General features: G+C 47.9%; 1 protein-coding gene across 1 annotated transcript; it reads left to right on the forward strand.

The window, feature by feature from the left end:
* The first annotated feature begins 1377 nt into the window (after positions 1–1377).
* HEATR9 (HEAT repeat containing 9) lies at positions 1378–25322 on the forward strand. Its single transcript, XM_055395262.2, has 15 exons — positions 1378–1465; positions 3094–3143; positions 5288–5469; positions 5678–5804; positions 6020–6076; positions 6257–6313; positions 6925–6982; positions 7357–7487; positions 19897–20079; positions 20426–20518; positions 20612–20731; positions 23507–23580; positions 24060–24111; positions 24548–24634; positions 24849–25322. Exons 1-15 carry the CDS (start codon positions 1378–1380, stop codon positions 25215–25217), a joined length of 1728 nt encoding a protein of 575 aa, XP_055251237.2. The 3' UTR covers positions 25218–25322.
* Positions 25323–26922: the final 1600 nt, after the last annotated feature.

A 26922-nucleotide genomic window follows, 5' to 3' on the forward strand; every position in this document is an offset into this window, starting at 1 on the left:
TCCTGAACCCCCACTCCCACGTCCCTCCCCATCCCATCCCTCAGGGTCATCCCAGTGCACCAGCCCTGAATGCCCTGTCTCATGCATCAAACCTGGACTGGCGATCTATTTCACATATGGTAATATACATGTTTCAATGCTATTCTCTCAAATCATCCCACCCTCGCCTTCTCCCACAGAGTCCAAAAGTCTGTTCTTTTTTTTTTTTTACAGTTAAAAGTATTGTTATTAAAAAAGCACAAATGCAAAGAAATGAACAGAGGAAAATTTATGCGTCGAACCTGGACTGGTCACTTATGATAATATACATGCTACAATTCCATTCTCCCCAATCATTCCACCTTCACCCTCTCCCACAGAGTCCCAAAGACTGTTCTAAATGCCTATGTCTCTTTTGCAGTCTCTTATACAGGGTTCAGGTTACCATTTTTCTAAATTCCATATATATGCGTTAATATACGGTATTGATGTTCTTCTTTCTGGCTTACTTCACTCTGTATAATTGGCTCCAATTTCATCCACCTCATTAAAACTGATTCAAATGCATTCTTTTTGATGGCTGAGAAATACTCCATTGTGTATATGTACCAAAGCTTTCTTATCCATTCATCTGCAGATGGACATCTAGGTTGCTTCCATGTCCTGGCTATTATAAACAGTGCTGCAATGAACATTGGAGTACATGTGTCTCTTTCAATTCTGGTTTCCTCGGTGTGTATGCCCAGGAGTGCGATCGCTGGATCATATGGCAGTTCTATTTCCAGTTTTCTGAGGACAAAAGTCTGTTCTTTACATCTGTGTCTCTTTTGCTGTCTTGCAAATAGGGTCATCATTGCCATCTTTCTAAATTCCATATATATGCATTAATATACTATATTGGCACACCATTTTTTGTTAATTGGCTATACCCCAATACAAAATGAAAAGTTTTCGGAAATTTTTTTAAAAAAAATAAACACTTCAGAGGAGACAAAAAAATAACAAGGGCTCCATGAGCCTGAGGTTCATTAAGTGCTTTGACTTTCTTTTCTAATTTATACCTCGCCACTGCTCCTCGAGCTCGCCAGGCAGGCATGGCTTTCCTCCTTTCAGATGAGGAAAGTGAAGCTCCCCGGGGGAAAGCGACTGGCCCAAGCTATAGGCCAGTAGATGCCAGGGCTGGGGCTCCAGAGTAGAACCAGAGTGTTCCATGCACCTAGGTGATCTTCTCACTCAACATTCGGAGGCTTCTAGCTCTAGAAGCCCAGACACCTCACCAGTCCCTCTTGCGCCACAGACGACAGGTCTCCCCGAGCTCTGCCCCAACTCTCACAAGGGAGCAGTCCCTGTAGTCCCCCCTCACCCAGGTTCCCTCTGCCCGCCCCCCAGGAGAAGAAGATGGCCTACGAAAAATCAGTCGACATCTCTGACATCAACAGGGCGATGTTCAACTGCCCATGGCTGGAATATCCAGGAAGGACCAAAGGTGAGGTTAGAATGGACAGGAGTGGAGTCGGGGATAGGGACCTGAAAAGGAAAGCTCCCTGGACCCCACTCCCAGGCAGGAGTCCGGGTGATGCCAGCAAATCTATGGGAAGAGTCAGGGAGGATCCTTGGGTACTTTCAAGGCACCGTACACCCCTCAAGGTAGGTTTCCAGGGCCCTCTAAGGTGGGATGTCTCTGTGACTCCCCAGCTTCTGCTTCCTCATCTGCTCTGCACTCTCTCAACTCCAAGGTTTCAAGGTGTTCCTCTTGCCCTCCCCTCATCTGTCTGGCTACCTCTCCTACTTGCACTGAAGACTCAGCTTGTGGATAATCTCTGGAAACCCTCCCTGCTCCTCCCCACCAGGTTAGGGCCCCTCATCGAGACCACCTATGCCTTTATCCATCCTCACATTTATTTCCCTTTGTTAATCTCCAGGAAACGGTTCTGTCTCACCAGTAGACCAGTGGTTCCCAAAATATGTTCCCAGGACCAGCAGCATCAGTATCTTGTCAGAAATGCAACTTCTCAGGACTTACCTGGCGATCTAGGGGTTCGATCCCTGGTCAGGCAACTAAGATCCCACATGCTGTGTGCACCGCACCCCCCCCCCACCACTGAAAAAGTGAATTCTCAGACCGCACCCCAGAGTTACTCTGGGGATGAGTCTTCATCTGGGGATAAGGAAATCTGTATTTTAACAAGCCCTCCAGGAACTTCCTTGGTGGTCCAGTAGTTAAGACTCTGCTTCCACTGCAAAGCAGGGCACGGGTTCAATCCCTGGTCAGGGAATTAAGATCCCACATGCCACTCAGCATACCCAAAACACGCAAACAAAAAACAAGATCTCCAGTTTTTTCTAGGGCCACTCAAGTTTTTGAGAACCACTAACCATTTTTACATTAGAATCCTTTAAGAAGCTTTCTAAAATGCCTAGGTCCCTTCCTCAGACAATCTGATTCAATTAATCTGATGCAGGACTGAAGCATGTTAAAAAATTCCCTCAAATAATTCTAATATGCAGCCAGGGAGGAGAACCACTCTGCCAGACCAGTGTGTCTCCAATTTCAACATTCGTAGGAATCCTACTCAAATAAAGATCCTGACTTGGTAGGTCTGGGTGGAGCTGGAGGGTCTGCATTTCTGAGAAGCTCCCAGGCTATGGTAATCCTGCTATTCCACAGACAAAGATGCCAGAAACGTCCGAGTCCCTCAAGGACAGGAATTATGGCTTCTTTACCTGCCTGGTGCCTGATACCGGGTTCCCTAAATGCTGCTGCTACTGCTAAATCACTTTAGTCGTGTCCGACTCTGTGTGACCCCATAGATGGAAGCCCACCAGGCTCCCCTGTCCCTGGGATTCTCCAGGCAAGAACACTGGAGTGGGTTGCCATTCCCTTCTCCAATGTGTGAAAGTGAAAAGTGAAAGTGAATTCGCTCAGTCGTGTCCGACCCTTAGCGACCCCACGGACTGCAGCCTACCGGGCTCCTCCATCCATGGGATTTTCTAGGCAAGAGTACTGGAGGGGCTTGCCATTGCCTTCTCCGAAATGCTAATGCTCGATAAATGATGCCCAGAAGGACAGCTCTTCAACTCACCCTTGTCCATGCGGTCTCCTTTGCACCACAGAACTCAGAAGAGCTGCAGCTCCTGTCCTACTGCCCTTGTCCTGTCATCAGGTAAGACCCCTGACTTCCGCCACCCTAGGAGCCTTGTTGAAGGAGGAGGGGCAGCAGACCATCCCTTCCCATTAAGGCTAGTTCATAGAACCCTGTGGGCTTCCCTGGTGGCTCAGATGGTAAAGAATCCACCTGCAATGCAGGAGACCTGGGTCTGATCCCTGGGTCGGGAAGATCCCCTGGAGAATGGAATGGCCACCCACTCCAGTATTCTTGCCTGGAGAATACCATGGACAGGGGAGCCTGGCGGGTTATAGTCCATGTGGCTGCAGAGAGTCGGACACGACTTAGTGACTAACACACACGCATACTTAGAAGTCTACTCTCACGACTGGGGCTGCCACTAACTCTGTGTGACCTTGGACAAGTGACTTTCCCTCCCTGAACCGCAGGAGTAGCCTCTGTCACAAGTCAACCTCTGCCCCGCTCCCTTTGTCGAGTGGCTATGAGATAGCATATGTAAGGTTTTGACTGTGCAGGCAGTTGCTTAATCATGAGTTATTTTTGAATTTCAGACAATGAATATTTTTCAACATGCCTATGTCCTACATATTGCCTTCATTGCCTGGAATCGAAATTCAATGGGACATCCTGGGGTTTTTGTTTGTGCTTAACTGATTTATTTGACTGTGCTGGGTCTTGGTTGTGGCATGTGGGATTTAGTTCCCTGACCAGGGATTGACCACCACCACCCCCACCGCCGGGTCCCCTGCAATGAAAGCTTGGAATCATAGCCACTGGACCACCAGGGAAGTCTAAATCCTGTTTTTTATGTGCTTGGTCCTTACAAGATCTTACAACCCTACTTATGTGAGTCAATGGCCCATTTTCTGAAGTCACGACAATCACCTGCGAACTCATTATGATCCTCTCAGTCACCCCACGGGGAACCACTAGCCGAAGTCATTTTTCAGAGAGTTGTAGAGACAGGAAGGCTTGAGAAGAGACAAGAATGAATCAAATCTTCAGAGAAACCCGCTGACCCATCTAAAACCCTTGGCTACAGCCAGAACTGCAGTTTCACAGGTGTCTCAGATTGTTTGAAGAAGCCCTGTTTTTCCAATGAAGCTATTAAGCTCCATGAGGAACGATAAGTGTCTCCCCAGCACCGAGCATTTGGCACCTAGTGGGTGTGGGTGCTCAATGAAAATCTGTTGAAAGTCCGAGTGAATGAACAGGGGCCCCAAATACCCCTCTCTTTACTCCACATCTGCCCGGCCCCTGGCCTTTCCATCTCCTTGCCCAGACGACTTCTTTTTTTTTTAGTTGTACAAGGTCTTCATTGCTCCACACGGGCTTTCTCTAGCTAAGGGAAGTGAGAGCTGCTGCCCACTGTGGGCTTCTCACTGTGGTGGCTCCTCTTGTTGCGGCTCATGGGCTCTAGAGTGCAGGCTCTGTACTTGTGGCAGATGGGCTTAGTTGCTCCTTGGTATGTGGGATCTTCCCGGACCAGGGATCGAGCCTGTGTCCCCGGCATTGGCAGGCAGATTCTTATCCACTGGACCACCAGGAAGTCCCCAGATGACTTTCTCAAAGTCCTTTGAAATTCTAAACTAACTGAACTGTGGACAGTTGTCCCTTGGTATCCACAGGGGATACCAAACTCCACAGATACTCCAGTCCGTTGTATAAAATGGAATGCTGTTTGCATGTAGCCTACACACATCCTCTCTAGATTATTTATAATACCTGATACTATGCAAATGGTATGTAAACAGTTACCAGGTACATGGCAAATTCAAGTTTTGCTTTTTGGAACTTCTTATAATTTTTTTTTGCAAATATTTTGAACCCATGGTTGGTTGAACCCATGGATGTGGAACCTGTGGACACGGAATACCAACTGTACTCAGATCAATTTACAGACCAACAATGGTTTCCAAATCTTTATGTCATTAGTCCTTCACTAGCACCTTGGGAGGGGTACAGAGCAAGGATGATTAGCCCCATTTGCAGATGAGAAGACTGAGACCTTGGTAGGGTAAAGTCACTTGCCTGAGCCACACAGTTGGTTAGGAGCTGGCTGTGTCTTCAGGACGAGAGGCTGAAGGGTGTTTCCCTCGTCTAGTCCCTTCTTACCCTGGCCCTCTTCCTGGATGAGAAATGTCCCCTGTGGCTGCTCTGCCACTCACACCCGCCTCCAGGCACCAAAAGAAGAGTTTCCCCCAAGTCCGGAGTGCTGGAGGGAGCACCCGAGCAAGCCAAATGCCGTACCTTACTGCTACTACAAGAAGCCCGAGATCTACACGCACTGGTATACCCTGTATGACCGCAGCAAGGAACGGGAGGCCCAGAAGACACTGCGGAAGCTGAGAGACCACCCCAGGTGTGCTTCGCCCCTTCCTGCTCTCCACGCCCTCCCCATCTTCCAGGAAAGGACGGAAAGAGAAGAAAGGGGTGGAGTGGGGCAAATCAGCCTGCAGACCCCAGAGGAGACCCTGAGCTGGGCTGAGGACCAGAGGCAGAGGAGAGTCTGTGAAGGAGGGAGGATGGGAACGAGGGGACCAGGGCTGCCCGTGTGATTTCTCCCACAGGAACCTCAAGGAGGCTACCCTCAGCCAAAAGCTCCATCTCCCCATGAGCAAGCTGGCTCTCAGGTCTCCAGTGGAGTCCAAGACCTTAGACCCTGCTGGGGAACCCCTGAAGTGGCAAAGGCTAAAGGTCAGGGGCCATGGTGGGGACCAGGGCAGAATGGGGAGACTCTTTCTGAGGATGCCTCTACCTCGGGCTCACACCATTCCTCCCTCAGACCCTGCCGGCAAAATGGAGCCGGGAGGAGGAGAGTGGATTGGGTGAGCTCCTTCCACTTTGAAAGAAGCGTGGTAGAACTGTATTTGTCCCTTTCTTCCCTTCCGCTGGCTTCCCTGGATGGGCAGGAACTCACGGAAAGCCTGAAATCTCCCAGGGAGGATGAGCAGCTCTACGCAGCACAGGTGAGAAGTGGCAAGGGTGGAGGGGTGTGGTCACAGGCCAGGTAGGAGTCGGCGAGGAGAAAGATGCTAGAGGTGGAGGGCAGGGAGGGAGTGACGTTCCAAGAACAACCTCTAGAAGGTGGCAGCTTGCGGCGGTGGTGTCCAAGCTCTCCTCCTTTTCCTCTCCCCCTGTTCCTGCAGGCTCTGGGGTGCCTGGGGGTCAGAGACAAGTTTGTCATGGACGCACTGTGGCAGGTGGTGAGTCTTGGGCTGCACGGAGTCCAGGAGAGGAGGACACGGGGCCCGCGGTCTTGGCAGAGCCTTGGCACCTGAGCACAGACAAGGCCCACCAGAGTCAAGGACGATAGGTCCGGTGCCGGGAGGAGGCAGCCACCTTGTGCGGCGTGTGCCCAGCTCATGCCCTTGGCTTCTTTAAAGGACAGCTTGATCTTAAAGGATGGGCAAAGGGGGATCTGCAGATCCCCTTTGTCTGACAGAGACGTTGACTTTGGGGGTGGGGTGGGCTGTGTTCTTACCCATCATCTCGTTTAAATCTTTTGATACTAGAACTAGGTAGCAGTAGCTGCATTTTTCTAATGAGAAGATGAAGGCTCTGAGAGGCCAGGTGACCTGCCCTAGGCCTCACGGCTATCAGACACCAGACAGGGATGTGACAAAAGTCTTACTCATAAGTTACTGTCCTTCCATCGCATCACCCTGCCTGCACCCTGTGTTTGAGCATAAACAGGTCCCTCTCTAGGCCTCGGTTTCCTCATCTGTAAAAGGAAAAGTTAAGCTGAGATGATCCTCAAAGCTCCTGATATTCCACCACCTTACGTCATGTTCCCACCCCCTACCTCTTAAATCAGGCCCAAGCTGGTCCAGAGGAATTGAAGTATGAGGCCTGTCGAACCCTGGCCATCCTGGGTGAGTAGGTCCTCCCCTGGGTGGGAGTAGGGGCAGATGAAGAAGGAGGCAGTGTAGCTGCAATCCACCTTTAGGGAAGGATGGAAGGGAGTGGACGGCACCCCCACTGCAACCTAGGCATTGGCAGGTCTGGGAATTATCCAAGGGAATGTTGGGCAGAGAGAGGAAGGTGGGCTGGAAAGGGAGAAGAGGTGGGAGGGAGACAGAGAGCGGGCTCTGGGGACTGCAGCCAAGCTCAGCCAGCTGCTCTGGTGTCCTGGGGGGACGGCGACCAAGGGACCTAAGTGGTGAGGACACAGTGGAGTCAGCTGGAGTCTGGCAGAGAGGAGCTGCCCTGGAGGCTCCGCCCTGACCTGAGGCTCCTCCCTGTCCAGGATGCCTGAAAAAGCACGTGGTCCAGACTCTCATCAAGAAGTTGAAGGGGCAAAATGAGGGGCAGAGGATGGATACTCTGATAGCACTTCGGGCGGCTCTGAACTCCTGGGCTGCTGTCCCCAGAGATCAGGTGACTTGGGGGGAAGAGTCAGTCCCCAGATAGGTCATCAACAGTGCTGGCTGGGGGTTAAGCTGGGGAGAAGGTAACCTAGCTCCTCGCTCTGATGAGGGCGATGATGTCCTTGTGGAGTCCCCTGCGGAATAGGTTCCCTGGACAGGATCATTGGTGTAGCTCCTGAACTGGTCATACTACCTCTGAAAAGCCAGCTTTCAGAGTTGTCATTTGTCCTTCTCTAAAAGGGACATGGTAGTTATAGCACCGTTGAGAAGATTGAATGAGGTAACATATGTAAAGCACCTACTTCAAAGCCTAGATTATTTTCATATATATATTTATTTGGCTGTTCAGTTCAGTTCAGTTCAGTCGCTCAGTCGTGTCCGACTCTCCGCGACCCCATGAATCACAGCACGCCAGGCCTCCCTGTCCATCACCAACTCCCGGAGTACACTCAAACTCATGTCCACAGAGTCGGTGATGCCATCCAGCCATCTCATTCTCCGTCGTCCCCTTCTCCTCCCGCCCCCAACCTTTCCCAGCATCAGAGTCTTTTCCAGTGAGTCAACTCGTCTCATGAGGTGGCCAAAGTATTGGAGCTTCAGCTTTAGCATCAGTCCCTCCAATGAACATCCAGGATTGATCTCCTTTAGAATGGACTGGTTGGATCTCCTTGCAGTATAAGGGACTCTCAAGAGTCTTCTCCAACACCACAGTTCAAAAGCATCGATTCTTCGGCGATCAGCTTTCTTCACAGTCCAACTCTCACATCCATACATGACCACGGGAAAAACCATTGCCTTGACTAGACGGACCTTGGTTGGCAAAGTAATGTCTCTGCTTTTTAATATACTATCAAGGTTGGTCATAACTTTCCTTCCAAGGAGCAAGCGTCTTTTAATTTCATGGCTGCAATCAGCATCTGCAGTGATTTTGGAGCCCAAAAAAACAAAGTCTGACACTGTTTCCACTGTTTTTCCATCTATTTCCCATGAAGTGATGGGACCAGATGCCATGATCTTTGTTTTCTGAATGTTGAGCTTCAAGCCAACCTTTTCACTCTCCTCTTTCACTTTCATCAAGAGGCTTTTGAGTTCCTCTTCACTTTCTGCCATAAGGGTAGTGTCATCTGCATATCTGAGGTTATTGATATTTCTCCCAGCAATCTTGATTCCAGCTTGTGCTTCTTCCAGCCCAGCGTTCCTCATGATGTACTCTGCATATAAGTTAAATAAGCAAGGTGACAATATACAACCTTGACGCACTCCTTTTCCTATTTGGAACCAGTCTGTTGTTCCATGACCGGTTCTAACTGTTGCTTCCTGACCTGCATACAGGTTTCTCAAGAGGCAGGTCAGGTGGTCTGGGATTCCCATCTCTTTCAGAATGTTCCACAGTTTATTGTGATCCACACAGTCAAAGGCTTTGGCATAGTCAATGAAGCAGAAATAGATGTTTTTCTGGAACTCTCTTGCTTTCTCCATGATCCAGCGGATGTTGGCAATTTGATCTCTGGTGCCTCTGCCTTTTCTAAAACCTGCTTGAACATCTGGGAGTTCACGGTTTACATACTGCTGAAGCCTGGCTTGGAGAATTTTGAGCATGACTTTACTAGCGTGTGAGATGAGTGCAATTGTGCGGTAGTTTGAGCATTCTTTGGCATTGCCTTTCTTTGGGATTGGAATGAAGACTGACCTCTTCCAGTCCTGTGGCCACTGCTGAGTTTTCCAAATCTGCTGGCATATTGAGTGCAGCACTTTCACAGCATCATCTTTCAAGACTTGAAATAGCTCAACTGGAATTCCATCACCACCACTAGCTTTGTTCGTAGTGATGCTTTCTAAGGCCCACTTGACTTCACATTCCAAGATGTCTGGCTCTAGGTCAGTGATCACATTATCGTGACTATCTTGGTCGTGAAGATCTTTTTTGTACAGTTCTTCTGTGTATTCCTGCCACCTCTTCTTAATATCTTCTGCTTCTGTTAGGTCCATACCATTTCTGTCCTTTATCGAGCCCATCTTTGCATGAAAAGTTCCCTTGGAATCTCTAATTTTCTTGAAGAGGTCTCTTGTTTTTCCTATTCTGTTGTTTTCCTCTATTTCTTTGCATTGATCACTGAGGAAGGCTTTCTTATCTCTCCTTGCTATTCTTTGGAACTCTGCATTCAGATGCTTATATCTTTCCTTTTCTCCTTTGCTTTTCGCCTCTCTTCTTTTTACAGCTATTTGTAAGGCCTCCTCAGACAGCCATTTTGCTCTTTTGCATTTCTTTTCCATGGGGATGGTCTTGGTCCCTGTCTCCTGTACAATGTCACGAACCTCCGTCCAGAGTTCATCAGGCACTCTATCAATCAGATCTAGTCCCTTAAATCTATTTCTCACTTCCACTGCATAATCATAAGGGATTTGATTGAGGTCATATCTGAATGGTCTAGTGGTTTTCCCTACTTTCTTCAATTTAAGTCTGAACTTCGCAATAAGGAGTTCATGATCTGAGCCACAGTCAGCTCCTGGTCTTGTTTTCGCTAACTGTATACAGCTTCTCCATCTTTGGTTGCAAAGAATATAATCAATCTGATTTCGGTGTTGACCATCTGGTGATGTCCATGTGTAGAGTCTTATTTGTGCCATGCAAACTCTCAGCTGTGGCATGTGGGGTCTAGTTCCCCATTCAGGGACTGAACCTGGGCCCACTGCACTGGGAGCGTGGAGTGTTAGCCACTGGTCTGCCATGGAAGTCCCAGTGCCTGTGCTCTTTCAGTGACCACGCATCAATATTATCATCATCCTTAAAATAACCTATAAAAGGAAAACCTCTGCCCAGAGAGGACAGGGACCAAGAAAGTCTGCTGACACTGCTGCTAAGTCACTTCAGTCGTGTCCGACTCTGTGTGACCCCATAGACGGCAGTCCACCAGGCTCTGCCGTCCGTGGGATTCTCCAGGCAAGAGCACTACTTGAGATTTTTCCCCTTTCAGTTCAGTTCAGTTCAGTCGCTCAGTCGTGTCCGACTCTCCGCGACCCCATGAATCACAGCACGCCAGGCCTCCCTGTCCATCACCAACTCCCGGAGTTCACTCAAACTCATGTCCACAGAGTCAGTGATGCCATCCAGCCAGCTCATTCTCTGTTGTCCCCTTCTCCTCCCGCCCCCAACCTTTCCCAGCATCAGAGTCTTTTCCAGTGAGTCAACTCGTCGCATGAGGTGGCCAAAGTATTGGAGTTTCAGCTTTAGCATCAGTCCTTCCAATGAACACCCAGGATTGTCTCCTTTAGAATGGACTGGTTGGATCTCCTTGCAGTTCAAGGGACTCTCAAGAGTCTTCTCCAGCACCACAGTTCAAAAGCATCAATTCTTCAGCAATCAGCTTTCTTCACAGTCCAACTCTCACATCCATACATGACCACGGGAAAAACCATAGCCTTGACCAGACAGACCTTGGTTGGCAAAGTAATGTCTCTGCTTTTTAATATACTATCAAGATTGGTCATAACTTTCCTTCCAAGGAGTAAGCGTCTTTTAATTTCATGGCTGCAATCAGCATCTGCAGTGATTTTGGAGCCCAAAGAAATAAAGTCTGACACTGTTTCCACTGTTTTTCCATCTATTTCCCATGAAGTGATGGGACCAGATGCCATGATCTTTGTTTTCTGAATGTTGAGCTTCAAGCCAACCTCTTCACTCTCCTCTTGCACTTTCATCAATAGGCTTTTGAGTTCCTCTTCACTTTCTGCCATAGGGTAGTATCATCTGCATATCTGAGGTGATTGATATTTCTCCCAGCAATCTTGATTCCAGCTTGTGTTTCTTCCAGCCCAGCGTTCCTCATGATGTACTCTGCATATAAGTTAAATAAGCAAGGTGACAATATACAGCCTTGACGTACTCCTTTTCCTATTTGGAACCAGTCTGTTGTTCCATGTCCAGTTCTAACTGTTGCTTCCTGACCTGCATACAGGTTTCTCAAGAGGCAGGTCAGGTGGTCTGGTATTCCCATCTCTTTCAGAATTTTCCACAGTTTATTGTGATCCACACAGTCAAAGGCTTTGGCATAGTCAATGAAGCAGAAATAGATGTTTTTCTGGAACTCTCTTGCTTTCTCCATGATCCAGCGGATGTTGGCAATTTGATCTCTGGTGCCTCTGCCTTTTCTAAAACCTGTCTGAACATCTGGAAGTTCACGGTTCACATACTGCTGAAGCCTGGCTTGGAGAATTTTGAGCATGACTTTACTAGCATGTGAGATGAGTGCAATCGTGCGGTAGTTTCAGCATTCTTTGGCATTGCCTTTCTTTGGGATTGGAATGAAGACTGACCTCTTCCAGTCCTGTGGCCACTGCTGAGTTTTCCAAATTTGCTGGCATATTGAGTGCAGCACTTTCACAGCATCATCTTTCAAGATTTGAAATAGCTCAATTGGAATTCCATCACCTCCACTAGCTTTGTTCGTAGTGATTCTTTCTAAGGCCCACTTGACTTCACATTCCAAGATGTCTGGCTCTAGGTGAGTGATCACGTTATCGTGACTATCTTGGTTGTGAAGATCTTTTTTGTACAGTTCTTCTGTGTATTCTTGCCACCTCTTCTTAATATCTTCTGCTTCTGTTAGGTCCATACCATTTCTGTCCTTTATCAAGCCCATCTTTGCATGTTCCCTTGGAATCTCTAATTTTCTTGAAGAGATCTCTTGTTTTTCCTATTCTGTTGTTTTCCTCTATTTCTTTGCATTGATCACTGAGGAAGGCTTTCTTATCTCTCCTTGCTATTCTTTGGAACTCTGCATTCAGATGCTTATATCTTTCCTTTTCTCCTTTGCTTTTTGCTTCTCTTCTTTTCACAGCTATTTGTAAGGCCTCCTCAGACAGCCTTTTTGCTTTTTTGCATTTCTTTTCCATGGGGATGGTCTTGGTACCTATCTCCTGTACAATGTCATGAACTTCCGTTCACAGTTCATCAGGCACTCTATCTATCAGATCTAGTCGCTTAAATCTATTTCTCACTTCCACTGTATAATCATAAGGGATTTGATTTAGGTCATATCTGAATGGTCTAGTGGGTTTCCCTGCTGCTGCTGCTAAGTCACTTCAGTCGTGTCCGACTCTGTGTGACCCCATAGATGGAAGCCCACCAGGCTCCTCCGTCCCTGGGATTCTCCAGACAAGAACACTGGAGTGGGTTGCCATTTCCTTCTCCAATGTGAAAGTGAAAAGTGAAAGTGAAGTCGCTCAGTCGTGTCCGACCCTTAGCGACCCCACGGACTGCAGCCTACCAGGCTCCTCCATCCATGGGATTTTCTAGGCAAGAGTACTGGAGTGGCTTGCCATTGCCTTCTCCGAGTGGGTTTCCCTACTTTCTTCAATTTCAGTCTGAATTTGGCAATAAGGAGTTCATGATCTGAGCCACAGTCAGCTCCTGGTCTTGTTTTTGCTAACTGTATACAGCTTCTCCATCTTTGGCTGCAAAGAATATAATCAGTCTGATTTCGGTGTTGACCATCTGGTGATGTCCATGTGTAGAGTCTTCTCTTGTGTTGTTGGAAGAGGGTGTTTGCTATGACCAGTGCGTTCTCTTGACAAAACTCTATTAGCCTTTGCCCTGCTTCATTCCTTGCTCCAAGGCCAAATTTGCCGGATACTCCAGGTGTTTCTTGACTTCCTACTTTTGCATTCCAGTCCCCTATAATGAAAAGGACATCTTTTTTGGGTGTTAATTGTAAAAGGTCTTGTAAGTCTTCATAGAACCGTTCAACTTCGGCTTCTTCAGCGTTACTGGTTGGGGCATAGACCTGGATTACTGTAATATTGAATGGTTCGCCTTGGAAACGAACAGAAATCATTCTGTCGGTTTTAAGATTGCCTCCAAGTACTGCATTTCGGACTCTTTTGTTGACCATGATGGCTACTCCATTTCTTCTAAGGGATTCCTGCCCACAGTAGTAGATAAAATGGTCATCTGAGTTAAATTCACCCATTCTAGTCCATTTTAATTCACTGATTCCTAGAATGTCAATGTTCACTCTTGACATCTCCTGTTTGACCACTTCCAATTTGCCTTGATTCATGGACCTAACATTCCAGGTTCCTATGCAATATTGCTCTTTACAGTACCGGACCTTGCTTCTATCACCGGTCACATCCACAACTGGGTATTGGTTTTGCTTTTGCTCCATCCCTTTATTCCTTCTAGAGTTACTTCTCCACTGAGCTCCAGGAGCATACTGGGCACCTACTGACCTGGGGAATTCCTCATTCAGTATCCTGTCATTTTGCCCTTTGATACTGTTCATGGGGTTCTCAAGGCAAGTATACTGAAGTGGTTTGCTATTCCCTTCTCCAGTGGACCATTGGGCTGTGGTCCATGTGATCAGATCGACTAGTTTCCTGTGATTATGATTTCAGTGTGTCTGCCCTCTGAGGCCCCCTCAATACCTACCGTCTTAGTTGGGTTTCTCTTACCTTGGGCGTGGGGTATGTCTTCACAGCTGCTCCAAGAAAGTGCAGCCGCTGTACCTTACCTTGGACGAGGGGTATCTCCTCAAGGCTGCCCCTCCTGACCTTGAACGTGGAGTAGCCCCTCTCGGCCCTCCTGCGCCCGCGCAGCCACCGCCTATTGGACGTGGGGTAGCTCCTCTCAGCCGCACCTCTTTGTGTGGTCGGTTGCGCCGCCGGGGCCGGCGTCTCTCGTGTCTTTGACCCCGTCACTGCTTCATGTGAAATAGAATTCATTACATCCCCTTACTCAACAAACATGTATTGAACAGCTATCATGGGCCAGACATCATCTGAGGCCCTTGGGATATGTCAGCAAACCAAAGCGGGCAGAGATCTCAGCTTTTGGTGGAGCTTACATTTTAGTGGGGTGAGGGGAGGGGGGAGGCGAGACACGTGAAAGTGAAAGTCACTCAGTTCATGTCCGACTCTGCGACCCCATGGACTATACAGTCCATGGAATTCTCCAGGCCAGAATACTGGAGTGGGTAGCCTTTCCCTTCCCCAGGGGATCTTCCCAACCCAGGGATCGAACCTAGGTCTCCCGCATTGCGGGCAGATTCTTTATCAGCTGAGCCACAGCTGGGGAGACACGTAATAACCAACAAATTTCATTATATGGTATGTTAGATACAGCAAGTGCAATGGAAGAATTATGTAGAGGGATGAGAGTGATCAGGATGAAAAGGGATGAGAATGATCAGGAATGCTGAGTGCAGAGGAATGAGTTGCAATTTTAAACACGGAGGGGAGGAGGGAGGTGGGAGGGGGGTTCAGGAGGGGGAACTTATGTAAACCCGGGGCGAATTCATGTCAATGTATGGCAAAACCAACCAATATAATATTGTAAAATAATTTGCCTCCAATAAAAAATTAATTAAAAAAATAAATAAAATTAAAAAAAAATAAATAAACACGGAGGACAGGGAAGGCCTCATGTAGAAGTCATCGTTTGAGCTCAAGCACAAAGGTGAGGGGTGAGCCTTGCAGATATCTGAGAGAAGGCATTCCCAGCAAAGGAAGAATCAAGGCAAAGTCCCAAAGGCAGGGGCAGGCTAGGTATGGGCAAGGAACAGCAAGGAGGCCTTGTGACAGAAGTGGACTGGGAACAGAGAAAGCAGGAGGAAACGAAGTTGGGTCAAAGACATTAACAGGAAACTAGAGCATATGTGACCTTCTGGATGACTTTAAGTACTTGAGCTTTTCTTCTGAGTGGAATAGGTTTTTGAACAAAGCAATGATGTGATCTAACTTATGTTTCAAAAGTTCACTCTGGGGGACTTCCCTGGTGGTCCAGTGGTTAAGAATCTGTGCTCCCAGTCCCAGGGGCCTGGGTTCAACCCCTGGTTGATCCCTGGTCGGGGAACTAAGATTCCTCATGTGGAACAGTGGCCAAAAAAAAAAAAGGTTCACTCTGACTGCTATGTTGAAGAAAAATGGGCAGGGGATAAAAGGCAAAAGTGGAAGCAGAGAGACCAGTTAGGAGTTGTTAAAGCATTTGGCTTGAAGCTCAGCATTCAGAAAACGAAGATCATGGCATCTGGTCCCATCACTTCATGGGAAATAGATGGGAAAACAGTGGAAACAGTGTCAGACTTTATTTCTTTGGGCTCCAAAATCACTGCAGATGCTGATTGCAGCCAGGAAATTAAAAGAAGCTTACTCCTTGGAAGGAAAGTTATGACCAACCTAGACAGTATATTAAAAAGCAGAGACATTACTTTGCCAACAAAGGTCCGTCTAGTCAAGGCTATGGTTTTTCCCGTGGTCATGTATGGATGTGAGAGTTGGACTGTGAAGAAAGCTGATCGCCGAAGAATTGATGCGTTTGAACTGTGGTGCTGGAGAAGACTCTTGAGAGTCCCTTGGACTGCAAGGAGATCCAACCAGTCCACTCTAAGGGAGATCAATCCTGGGTGTACATTGGAGGGACTGATGCTAAAGCTGAAACTCCAATACTTTGGCCACCTCATGCAACAAGTTGACTCACTGGAAAAGAGTCTGATGCTAGGAGGGATTGGGGGTGGGAGGAGACGGGGACGACAGAGAATGAGATGGCTGGATGGCATCACCGACTTGATGGACATGAGTTTGAGTGAACTCCGGGAGTTGGTGATGGACAGGGAGGCCTGGCGTGCTGTGGTTCATGGGGTCGCAAAGAGTCGGACATGACTGAGCGACTGAACTCAACTGAACTGAAAGCAATCCTTGTAAGACACGATGGTGGCTTGGACTATAGTGGTTGCAGTGAGGTTGGCAAGCAGTTATTAAGTTCTGAATATGTATATATGTATTAATATTTGTTGATTTGTTTTGGCTGTGTCGGGTCTTAGTTGAGGCATGCAGGATCTTGTAGTTGCAGCATGTGGGATCTAGTTCCCTGAACAGGGATCAAACCCAGGCCCCCTTCACTGGGAGTGTGGAGTCTCAGCCACTGGACCACAAAGGGAAATCCCCTGCATATATTTTTAAAGTAACACTCTGATAGGTTAAATGTGAGCTGTAAGAGAAAGCGAGGCAACAAGGAGGAAGGCGAGGCTTCTGGCCTCGAAACTGAAAGGACGGAGTTGTCATCAACTAAGATGGAGAATGAGCTTCCCTGGTAGCTCAGTTGGTAAAGAATTCGCCTGCAATGCAGGAGACCCCAGTTCGATCCCTGGGTCGGGAAGATCCCCTGGAGACGGGATCGGCTACCCACTCCAGTATTCTTGGGCTTCCTTGTGGCTCAGCTGGTAAAGACTACCGGCATGCCAGAGACCTGGGTTCAGTGAAACCTGGGTTCTAACCCCGGGTTGGGAAGATCCCCTGGAGAAGGGAAAGGCTACCCACTCCAGTATTCTGACCTGGAGAATCCCATGGACTGTATAGTTCATGGGGACATGACCGAGCAACTTTCACTTCACTTCAAGATGGAGAAAGGTGCACATGGAACAGGCTTGGAGGCAATATCAGAAGTCCAATTTTGGACAAGTTATGTTTGTGATGTCTTCTGGACATCCAAAGGAAACAACAAATAAGTAGCTGGATTTACAATTTGGAGTTCAGAAGCCTGAACTAGTGGAAGAAATCTATGAGTTGTCAGCATATAGGTAGCATATCATGTCATTCAACAAGATGAGATCACTAAGAACCAAGAATCAAGCCTTGGGGCACCCCAGTGTTAAGAGGTCAGAGATAGGAGGAAGAACCAGTAAATACTAAGAAGTAGCCAACAGGTTGGAGAAGGCAATGGCAAGCCACTCCAGTACTGTTGCCTGGAAAATCCCATGGATGGAGGAGCCTGGTAGGCTGCAGTCCGTGGGGTCGCTAAGGGTCAGACACAACTGAGTGACTTCACTTTCACTTTTCACTTTCACACATTGGAGAAGGAAATGGCAACCCACTCCAGTGTTCTTGCCTGGAGAATCCCAGGGACGGGGGAGCCTGGTGGGCTTCCGTCTATGGGGTCACACAGAGTCAGACACGACTGAAGTGACTTAGCAGCAGCAGCAGCAGCCAACAGGTAGGAAGACAACCAATAGTATGGTATTCTGAAAATCATGTAAAGAACATTTATCAAGGAAAGGAGACAAATCAACCATATCAAATAATATAATGGATTTAACCACGTGGGGATCATTGATTATCTTAACAAGAACTATTCTGGTGGGGCAGTGAAAGTCTGAATGGAGTAGGGTTAAGAGAAAATGGGAAGAAGTGCAAGATGGCAAGAATGGGCAACTGTCCAAGTTTTCCTGGATAAAGCTGTAGTCAGCAGCAGGGGTAAGTTCTAGAAAAAGGAAAAACAGCAGCATGTTTCAGTGCTGAGGAGTAACGATCCAGTTGTTAGGAAAATGATCATTTTGAAGAGGGTGGGAAGAGTTGTGCAGCCATGTTCTTGAGAAGATGAGAAGGGATGAGGGCAAACACATAGGAGATTGACTTCATTTTCTTCAATATTTTTGTTTGTTTAGCTGCACCAGGTCTTAGCTGTGGCATGCGGGATCTTTAGTTGCGTGTGGACTCTTGGTTGCAGCATGTGGGATCTAGTTTCCTGACCAGAGATCAAACCCGGGCCCCCGACAATGGGAGCGTGCAGTCCTAGCCACCAGACCACCAGGAAAGTCCCCAGGACTGACTTTTTTAGATAGATGGTCATGGTCCACAGTAATGTGGAAAGGAAGGAACATGGGTGCAGGTGTAGAAAGTTGGACAGACAAGTGGTGGTGTCTCTGGAACTTCTTTTCTAGCTGCTTTTATTTTGCTCAGTAAAGTAGGAAGCAAGGTCATCAACTTAAGAGAATAGAGGAAGAAGTGTTAGAGGGTCCAGAGGAAGGAATATGAATTAGGAAGGTGGGAAAGAGAACTGCCCAGAGAAAAGCAGTCTGACCATTAGCATCATTAAGGGTCTACATAAGCTTTGTGTTCATATACTTCAAGCAAGATTAGTCATCATAACTTTGATTTCCTCTGGAAAGTGCAGGCAGAGTCGGTGGAGAGTTGAGTACAATAAAGAGCGGGTAAGGAGTTCAGGGACCATGGAGTTGAAGCTGGGTAAAAAGGGAAGAAAGTGAGGAGGAGGGTAAGGTTGCTCAATGAATTGTTAGTCTTCGTGCAGTCCAACAATTTTTTAATAGAGAGATTTAATAGCATTAAATATACAAAAAACATTCACTTTCATTTTTATTTATAAGGATTTGAAAGTAAAGAATATACAAAAAACATTCACTTTCATTTTTATTTATAAGGATTTGAAAGTAAAGAATATAAAAGTTACAGATAAATTCTTTCATTAAGAAAAGTTTAAAAAATAAAAAAGCAATGGAGATAACACAATATGCCTAAGTGATAGATCTGACCATGTACTTTTATAAACCCTCACAATCCCCCACATATACATCTATACTTACATAAAAGAACTCATCTTCTATGTAATAGCCAAGTAAAAACTTCCAATTCCTGTTTAGAAGAATTCAATTAACAATAGGAATAAATAAAAGCACTCTGACCACACTACACAAATGTAAGGAACTTTTATAGACAATTTACGATAGAAAAAATACATTAATAACTAACCCACATATAGATTCACACGCAGGTAATGAAATAAGTTCAAAGTAAAGCTATTTAATATACTCCTTTTAAAAAATTAATTGGCATAGAGTTGCTTTACAATGTTACGTTTTCACTGTACAGCAAAGTGAATCAGTCATTCATATATATTGTTGTTTAGTCAACAAACTTGGACAAAACATGTCCAACTCTTTGGCAGCTCCATGGACTGCAGCCCACCAGGCTTCTCTGTCCATTGGATTTTCCAGGCAAGAATACTGGAGTGGGTTGCCATTTCCCTTTCCAGGGGATCTTCCCAGCCCAGGGATCGAACCCATGTCTCCTGCATTGGCGGGCAAGTTCTTTACCACTGGGCCACCAGGGAAGCCCCGTACGTACTGTTTCGGATTTCCTTCCCACTTAGGTCATCACACGGCACTGGGTAGAGCTCCCTGTGCGGTACAGTAGGTATAATAACTGCTGACATCAGAGCACAGCCAGAAAGACAGGAGGCGAGGGGGTCGGAGAGGAGTTGCGGTCACGGGCGACGATGAGGGCTCTCTGTGGGAATTAACGAGTGACACAGCGCCAAGGACAGGTTATGGGAGGAGAGGCGTTGGGCCTACAACCTGTATATTTTTTTCAAATGCCAAGAACTGAGGCAGCAGAGGTATTAGAGAGAGTGACGCTGGCCCAGCCACCAGAAAAAGTCCCAGAGAAGTGCAAGGACGTGAGCTGGGAGCAAGCAGATGGCAGCAAGAAGAAGGGAAGTGGGTGAACTAAGCTCTTGACAGGAGATTCCTTCCAGGGAAGAGGGAGAATGGTCTGGAAGTGGTCATGACTGGCCCTGCTAACAAAGCCTGGCCAGAGACCTAGTCCAACCGCCCTGTCTCCCTCTCCAGAGGCCTCAGGTGGAGGATGAAGAGAAGCTGGTGCTGGCGCTGCTGACGCTGATAGAGAAGTCAGGGCACAAGGCGGCGGCGGAGGCGGCCCTGTGCTTGGGGTTCCTGAGGCCCTACAGCAACGTGGCCCGAGAGCGCTTGCTACAGAGCCTGTGTCAAGGGCCGAAGACCCAGCAGATGAAGGTGTGAGGGGCGGGGGGCGGGCTCCCTGGGGAGCCCTGGGGAAGCGGTGCTGACTCCGGTGGGCTCTGGACCCTGTCATCTTCATCCCAGAGAAAAGCATCTTCAGCAGGGAGCACCGCAGGGTCCTCCGTGTGTTTCTGAATATGAATGTGGGTCACGTGGGCCCAAGTGTACACAGATCTGTGTATATTCCATTCATTCATGAACTTGCTCTCTCACTCATGAGGCCAAGGGGGAGGAGAAAGGACTCTGCCTGTTTCCTACAAGTTCTAGCCCTCAAGCACGCTTGGCCATCCAGATGCCTCTTGGTCTGGTATACCCCACCCCGCCCTGCCCACTCCCACAGGCACTCACTGTGCTGGTCAAGATAATGGGAGTACACTCAGCCACAGTTGTCAGGAGCATCCTGGACCAGCTGTCCTGTTCCAGCGTCCTGGAGGTAAGCTCTCAACCGCCTAGTACCCTTCCTGCTCCAGCACAAGGATGTGCTGGGGGATGAGGAAGGTGGTCTGTCCTTTGTGTCTGCCCTCAGCACCGTTTTGAAGCCACCCAGATGCTCAAGGCCATTGGGCTGGAACGGATCCAGGCACATGGTCTGGAAGAACTCACATTTGACCTACTCAGGAGGAAGACATATAACGAACCCTTCTTCGTAAGTGAGACCAACACTCCCAAGCCCAGGCAGCCCAAACCTGTCTCTTCACCTTTCTCTAAAGGACTCCTACCCTGTCTTGGATCCCACCACACTGCCCCCCAAAGTTCAGTTCAGTTTAGTTCAGTCACTCAGTTGTGTCCAACTCTTTGCAACTCAATGGACTGCAGCAAGCCAGGCTTCCCTGTCCATCACCAACTCCCAGAGCTGGCTCAAATTCACGTCCATCGAGTCAGTGATGCCATCCAACCGTCTCATCCTCTATCATCCCCTTCTCCTCCTGCCTTCAATCTTTCCCAACATTAGGGTCTTTTCCAACGAGTCGCTTCTTCATATCAGGTAGCCAAAGTATTGGAGCTTCAGGTTCAGCATCAGTCCTTCCAATGAATATTCAGGACTGATTTCCTTTAGGAATGACTGGTTTGATCTCCTTGCAGTTCAAGGGAATCTCAAGAGTCTTCTCCAACGCCGTAGTTCAAAAGCATCAATTCTTCAGCACTCAGCTTTCTTTATTGTCCAACTCTCACATCCATACATGACTAATGGAAAAACCATAACTTTGACTATGCGAACCTTTGTCAGTGAAGTAATGTTTCTGCTTTTTAATGCTGTTTAGGTTGGTCATAGCTTTCTTCCAAGGAGCAACTGTCTTTTGATTTTGTGACTGCAGTCACCATCTGCAGTGATTTTGGCACCCAAGAAAATAACGTCTGTCATTGTTTCCATTGTTCCCCCATCTATTTGCCATGAACTGATAGGACTGGATGCCATGATCTTAGTTTTTTGAATGTTGAGTTTTAAGCCAACTTTTTCACTCTCCTCTTGACTTTCTTCAATAGGCTCTTCAGTTCCTCCTTGCTTTCTGTCATAAGGGTGGTGTCATCAGCATATCTGAGGTTATTGATATTTCTCCTGGCAATCTTGATTCCAGCTTGTGCTTCATCCAGTCCAGCATTTCGTATGATGTACTCTGCATATAAATTAAATAAGCAAGGTAACAAAATACAGCCTTGACATACTCCTTTCCCAATTTGGAACCAGTCCGTTATTTCACGTCTGGTTCTAAGTGTTGCTTCCTGACCTGCATACAGGTTTCTCAGGAGGCAGGTCAGGTGGTCTGGTATTCCCATGTCTTTAAGAATTCTCCACAAATTTCTTGTGATCCACACAGTCAAAGGCTTTGGCATAGTCAATGAAGCAGAAGTAAGTGTTTTTCTGGAATTCTCTTGCTTTTTCTATGATCCAACGGATGTTGGAAATTTGATCTCTGGTTCCTCTGCCTTTTCTAAATCCAGTTCGAACATCTGGAAGTTCTCAGTTCACATACTGTTGAACTTAGCTTGGAGAATTTTCAGCATTACTTTACTAGCATGTGAGATGAGTGCAATTGTGCAGTAGTTTGAACATTCTTTGTCATTGCCTTTCTTTGGGATTGGAATGAACATTTTCCAGTCCTGTGGCCACTGCTGAGTTTTCCAAATTTGCTGGTATGTTGAGTGCAGCACTTTCACAACATCATCTTTTGGGATTTGAAATAGCTCAGCTAGAATTCCATCACCTATACTTTGTTCGTAGTGATGCCTCCCAAGGCCCTCTTGACTTCACACTCCAGGATGTCTGGCTCCAGATAACACCATCATGGTTCTCTGGGTCATTCAGATCTTTTTAGTATGGTTTTGTGTATGCACGTCCCCCAAAGTGTGCGTCACATTCACCAGAACATAGCTCCTGTCTCCAAGCCATCTGGCCTTTGTGTGGGCACTGCCCACTGGTAAATAGCTCCTCTCTCTCTGCCTATTAAAATAGGCAGAGCAGCCCAGATAACACTTCCTATGGGAAGCTTTCCAATCACCACCAACAGAATCACCCTGCCTTCCCCTGCATTCCCTGGCTTTTACCTTTCTTAGAGCTTGCTACAAAGCCAGCCACAGAACTGCTAAAGACATTTTTCTTTTTTTTAAAGACATTTTTCTAAGCTGTGAATCAGATCACGGCTCACCTCTGCAAAGAACTTCTCAGTTACTCTCCAAGCTCTCAGGAGGGCTTACATAGCCCTTCACCACCCAAGGCCTGCCTGCCTCTCCAGCTGCACCACACTTGTGCCCAGCCACGCACCAGCAGTGCTTAGGAGCACCCTGTCCTGACTTATACCCGTGGTCGCAGTGTAATTGCTCACTGTCCCACTCTGAAGACTCTGAATGGTCACCTAGCTAAACTGACCTCTCTTCTGTTCCCTAACCTCTCTGTGCTCTCTCCTGCCTCCAGGCTTTTGTACCTGCTCTCCCTCTGCCCAGGGAAGTTGGCCCCCATCCTCTCAGCCTGGTTAACTCCTACTCATGCTTCAGGTTTCAGCTGCAGCATCACTTCCTCCAGGAAGTCTTCCTGGTACCCAGACTGAGCTAGGAGACCCTCCTATTGTCCATACATTTAGTTCAGGAGTCTGACTGCCTGTTCACTTGTCTGCTTCCCCCACCAGACTGTGAGCTCCCTGAGGCAAGGACCATACACACAGCACAAAGTAAAGACTCAATGAAGGCTGATGGTCCAGTGGTTAAGACTTCACCTTCCAGTGCAGGGGTTGTGGGTTCAGTCCCTGGTCAGGGAGCTAGGATCCCACGTGTCTTGCAGCCAAAAAACCAAAATGTGAAACAGAAACAATACTGTAACAAATTCAATAAAAGGCTAAAAAATGGTTCAGGTCAAAAAAAAAAAAAAAGTTTGGGAAGCACCTAAGACCACAACCCTGAGTCCTTGTCTGCCTTAACCTCTCTTCAGGCCATGAGGCAGGCTGTTGCTGAAACTGTGCAAGAGCTCAAGATGAAGCCCATGATGTTGAACTTGGTGGAGGCGTGAGTGGCTTGGGCTGGGAGCTGCCAGGGCCAAATCCTAGGCTGTGGGAAGGGGACAGAGGGTCAGTGAGAGCTGAGAAGCTACTGCCTGTTCTCAGATCGCACTGCCCAGGCCACTAGCCAAGTCACTCTTTGACCTCTGGGCTTTTCTTCATCTGTAAAAAGGGGCTGGTAATACCTACCACTCAGAGTTGCTATTTAAAGCTCAAGTTAAGATGAGGACTTGGAAGGGATTTGTAAAAGGTAAAGTTCTGAACAAATGCAAGTCCTGATCATCACTCAGTGACCCTTGGAAAACTGTTGTACTGACCTTACCCCTCCCAGTCCCTTTCCTGACCCAAGAAACAAGAAGGGGACGTTAATGAAATTAACATCACTCATCAGCTTTATGCCTGAGTCACTTTGGACTGTAAAAAGCAGCCAGTCTTCCTCCCCTTCCCCTTAACTGGACCACAACACACTCATTCCCTTCTCTTCAGGCAGCTGATAAGCTCAAATGCCACGGCACGCCAGGAAGCAGTCATCTCTCTGGTAAGGCCAGCTCCGCGACTCTGACCAGATGTGTTGATGGCCAGGGGAGTGGGCAGTCCAGGAGAGCTACTGAGTGGAAGAAAGGGCTGTAAAGTGTGAGGAGGTGGTTTGCCAGCTTTTTTATTTTAGACTTCCCACCCTACCAGGAGTTCAGGGAAAGCTTTTCTGCAGGACTGGAGCTGGGTAGGAGAAGGGACAGGTGAAGGGTGTGAGGGGCACTGCTCAGATGTAACAGAAACTATCTTGACTCTTCTGGTGAAAAGAATTATACCGGAACCCAATGCAGAGGCAGGCCCTCAAAGGTAAGGAAGCAGCTGGGAAGCCACATCTCCTGTCCAGGCACAGGGTCATCACGAGGGCACTAGGATGGAAGAGAGCGTTGACAGGGCGTCTTCCTGGGCCGGCTACTGAGGTGCCCTCATCCTGCCTCTGCCAGAGCGTCCTGGGGATCCGCAGCCCACAGGTGTTCCACTTGGTCCTGGACATGCTGGATGTGGAGAAGAACGCATCTGTGAAGAAGAGTGTGAGGCGTCCCAGCCCTCCTCTTCCTCCAGCCTCTCCCACTACCCTCACACCACATGCCCTCCGCCGGCGGGGAGGGGAGGGGGCATAAGCCCTTAGACATTGTCCTTTGACCTCAGTCCCTGGGACCCAGAGTGACCTTTGGCCAGAACTCCCTTCCCCTCTCCCAGGGCTGACCTGAAGGAGCCAGCCACAGGGCCTTTGTTTCAATGCAGCTACAAGAAACATTAATTCTTTTGGCCTCCATTGATCCCTGGATCCAAAACAAGCTAAAGAACAAGGTTCTCTTTGTATGTGAGATGCCAAAGACTAGCACGAAGATGGAGTTCACAAGGTTCCGGAAAGAGCCTGAGAAACCTGAAGAGTCAAATATCCAAGACTTTCAACGTACAGAGCTGAACCCCTTGTTTCTTACAAAGTCCAGTGCCACGTTAGACCAACAGAAAAAGCTAAACCCCCAGAAAGGGTCTGATACCCCTGGCTTCCTACCCTCTTTCTCTATATCTCCCAAACACAAGTCACAGGGGTCCTGGACACAAGGGATCAGAAAACAGCTCCAGATCTTTGCTGAGACCCGCAACTAGGTCAGTTGTTTAGGTAGAGTCCCTGCTCTTTCCTTAAGGGTGCTTCTCAGGCTCGCCTGAGAAAATGATCAGTACTTATCTTCCATGAATAAATGAGCATCTCTCTACCTACCATGATGGTTCCCTTCTTCGTGAGCTGCACTGAAACACAGATCTCCTCACTCCTGGCTGGGCCTTCCTTGCTCTCAGCCACATGTCCCTTCCACGAGACAAACCTGCTCTGGATGGCCAGCCTGCCTTCCTACATCAAGTCCTTTGCACCCAAAATGTGATGACAAAGCCAGAGCTGAGCCTCTGTGCAGAGGGGGCTGCTGAGGAGGAAAATGGGAGAAAGTCCTGGAGAGCTTGGCTCTTGGACCATTTCCTCTTACTAACTTGTCCCTCCCACCCCCTATTTCCCTATTGGTGGTCAAGAGATAGATTAGGCTTAACTAAGACCAACCATCTTCTCCACTGTCTCTTCTCTCACACCTGCTTTCCAATTCCCTTAGGGTCACTCCTTCTGACAGACTATTTACTCTCTAAGAAGTGCCTTAGTGCCTCCCTCATTTTATGAAATGCTTCAGTTTTCCTTGGCAAATAGGACTGGTCACACCAATCCCAACAAGCTATGTCCTCCATTAAAAGGAAAAGCCCAGACTCTGGAGTCAGACAAATCTGAAATCAAGTCCCAGGGCCCATCACTCATTTGATCTTCGACTGTGGAGAAGTTTATTGAACCGTCCTCACCTACAAAATGAAGGGAATAATGCATACTACTTCTGAGGGCTCTTAGGATACATGTGTATGTGCGAAGTCGCTTCAGTCGTGTCCCACTCTTTGCGACCCTATGGACCGCAGCCTGCCAGGCTCCTCTGACCGGGGTTCTCCAGGCAAGAATATTGGAGTGGGTTGCCATGCCCTCCTCCAGGGGATCTTCCCGACCCGAGGATTGAACCCGCCTCTCTCACGTCTCCTGCCTTGGCAGACAGGTTCTTTACCACTAGCACCACCTGGCTAGTGCCACCTGGGAAGTCAGAATCACACAAAACCTACTGGTGCCTGGTTTCCCACAGAAGGCGCTCAGTGGAGATTTCTTTTCTCTACTCATCTCTTCAGTGTTGTCATGTGAGCCCGTGACCCCCAGAGATTTAAAAAGCTCTGCTACCTTCACTTACCCCTCCCATCTTATCAAGCGGTCTAATGAGGGGTCAAGTTCTTCCCACTGAGCAGGAAAGGCCAAAGTGGAAAAAAAGTTCCCTTCCACTGCCTCACATTCCAGGTTCCAGAGTAGTCCAGTTATTCTGAATCCAGCATGGTGTATGTCACTGAGACTTATCTGCCCACCTACCCTGCTGCTGCTGCTAAGTCGCTTCAGTCGTGTCCGACTCTGTGCGACCCCATAGATGGCAGCCCACCAGGCTCCCCCGTCCCTGGGATTCTCCAGGCAAGAACACTGGAGTGGGTTGCCATTTCCTTCTCCAATGTGTGAAAGTGAAAAGTGAAAGTGAAGTCGCTCAGTCATGTCCGACTCATAGCGATCCCATGGACTGGAGCCTACCAGGCTCCTCCATCCATGGGATTTTCTAGGCAAGAGTATTGGAGTGGCTTGCCATTGCCTTCTCCGGCCCACCTGCCCTACCACTTATAAATTCATGCTTCGCTTTACAGAATTCTAAGTAAAAACCATAGGAATAGTATCACTATTCTGGGGTATAAACAACAC

This window comes from Moschus berezovskii, chromosome 20 (assembly GCF_049115385.1).
Source record: "Moschus berezovskii isolate FMDL1 chromosome 20, NW_MosBer_1.0, whole genome shotgun sequence".
Lineage (NCBI taxonomy): Eukaryota > Metazoa > Chordata > Mammalia > Artiodactyla > Moschidae > Moschus > Moschus berezovskii.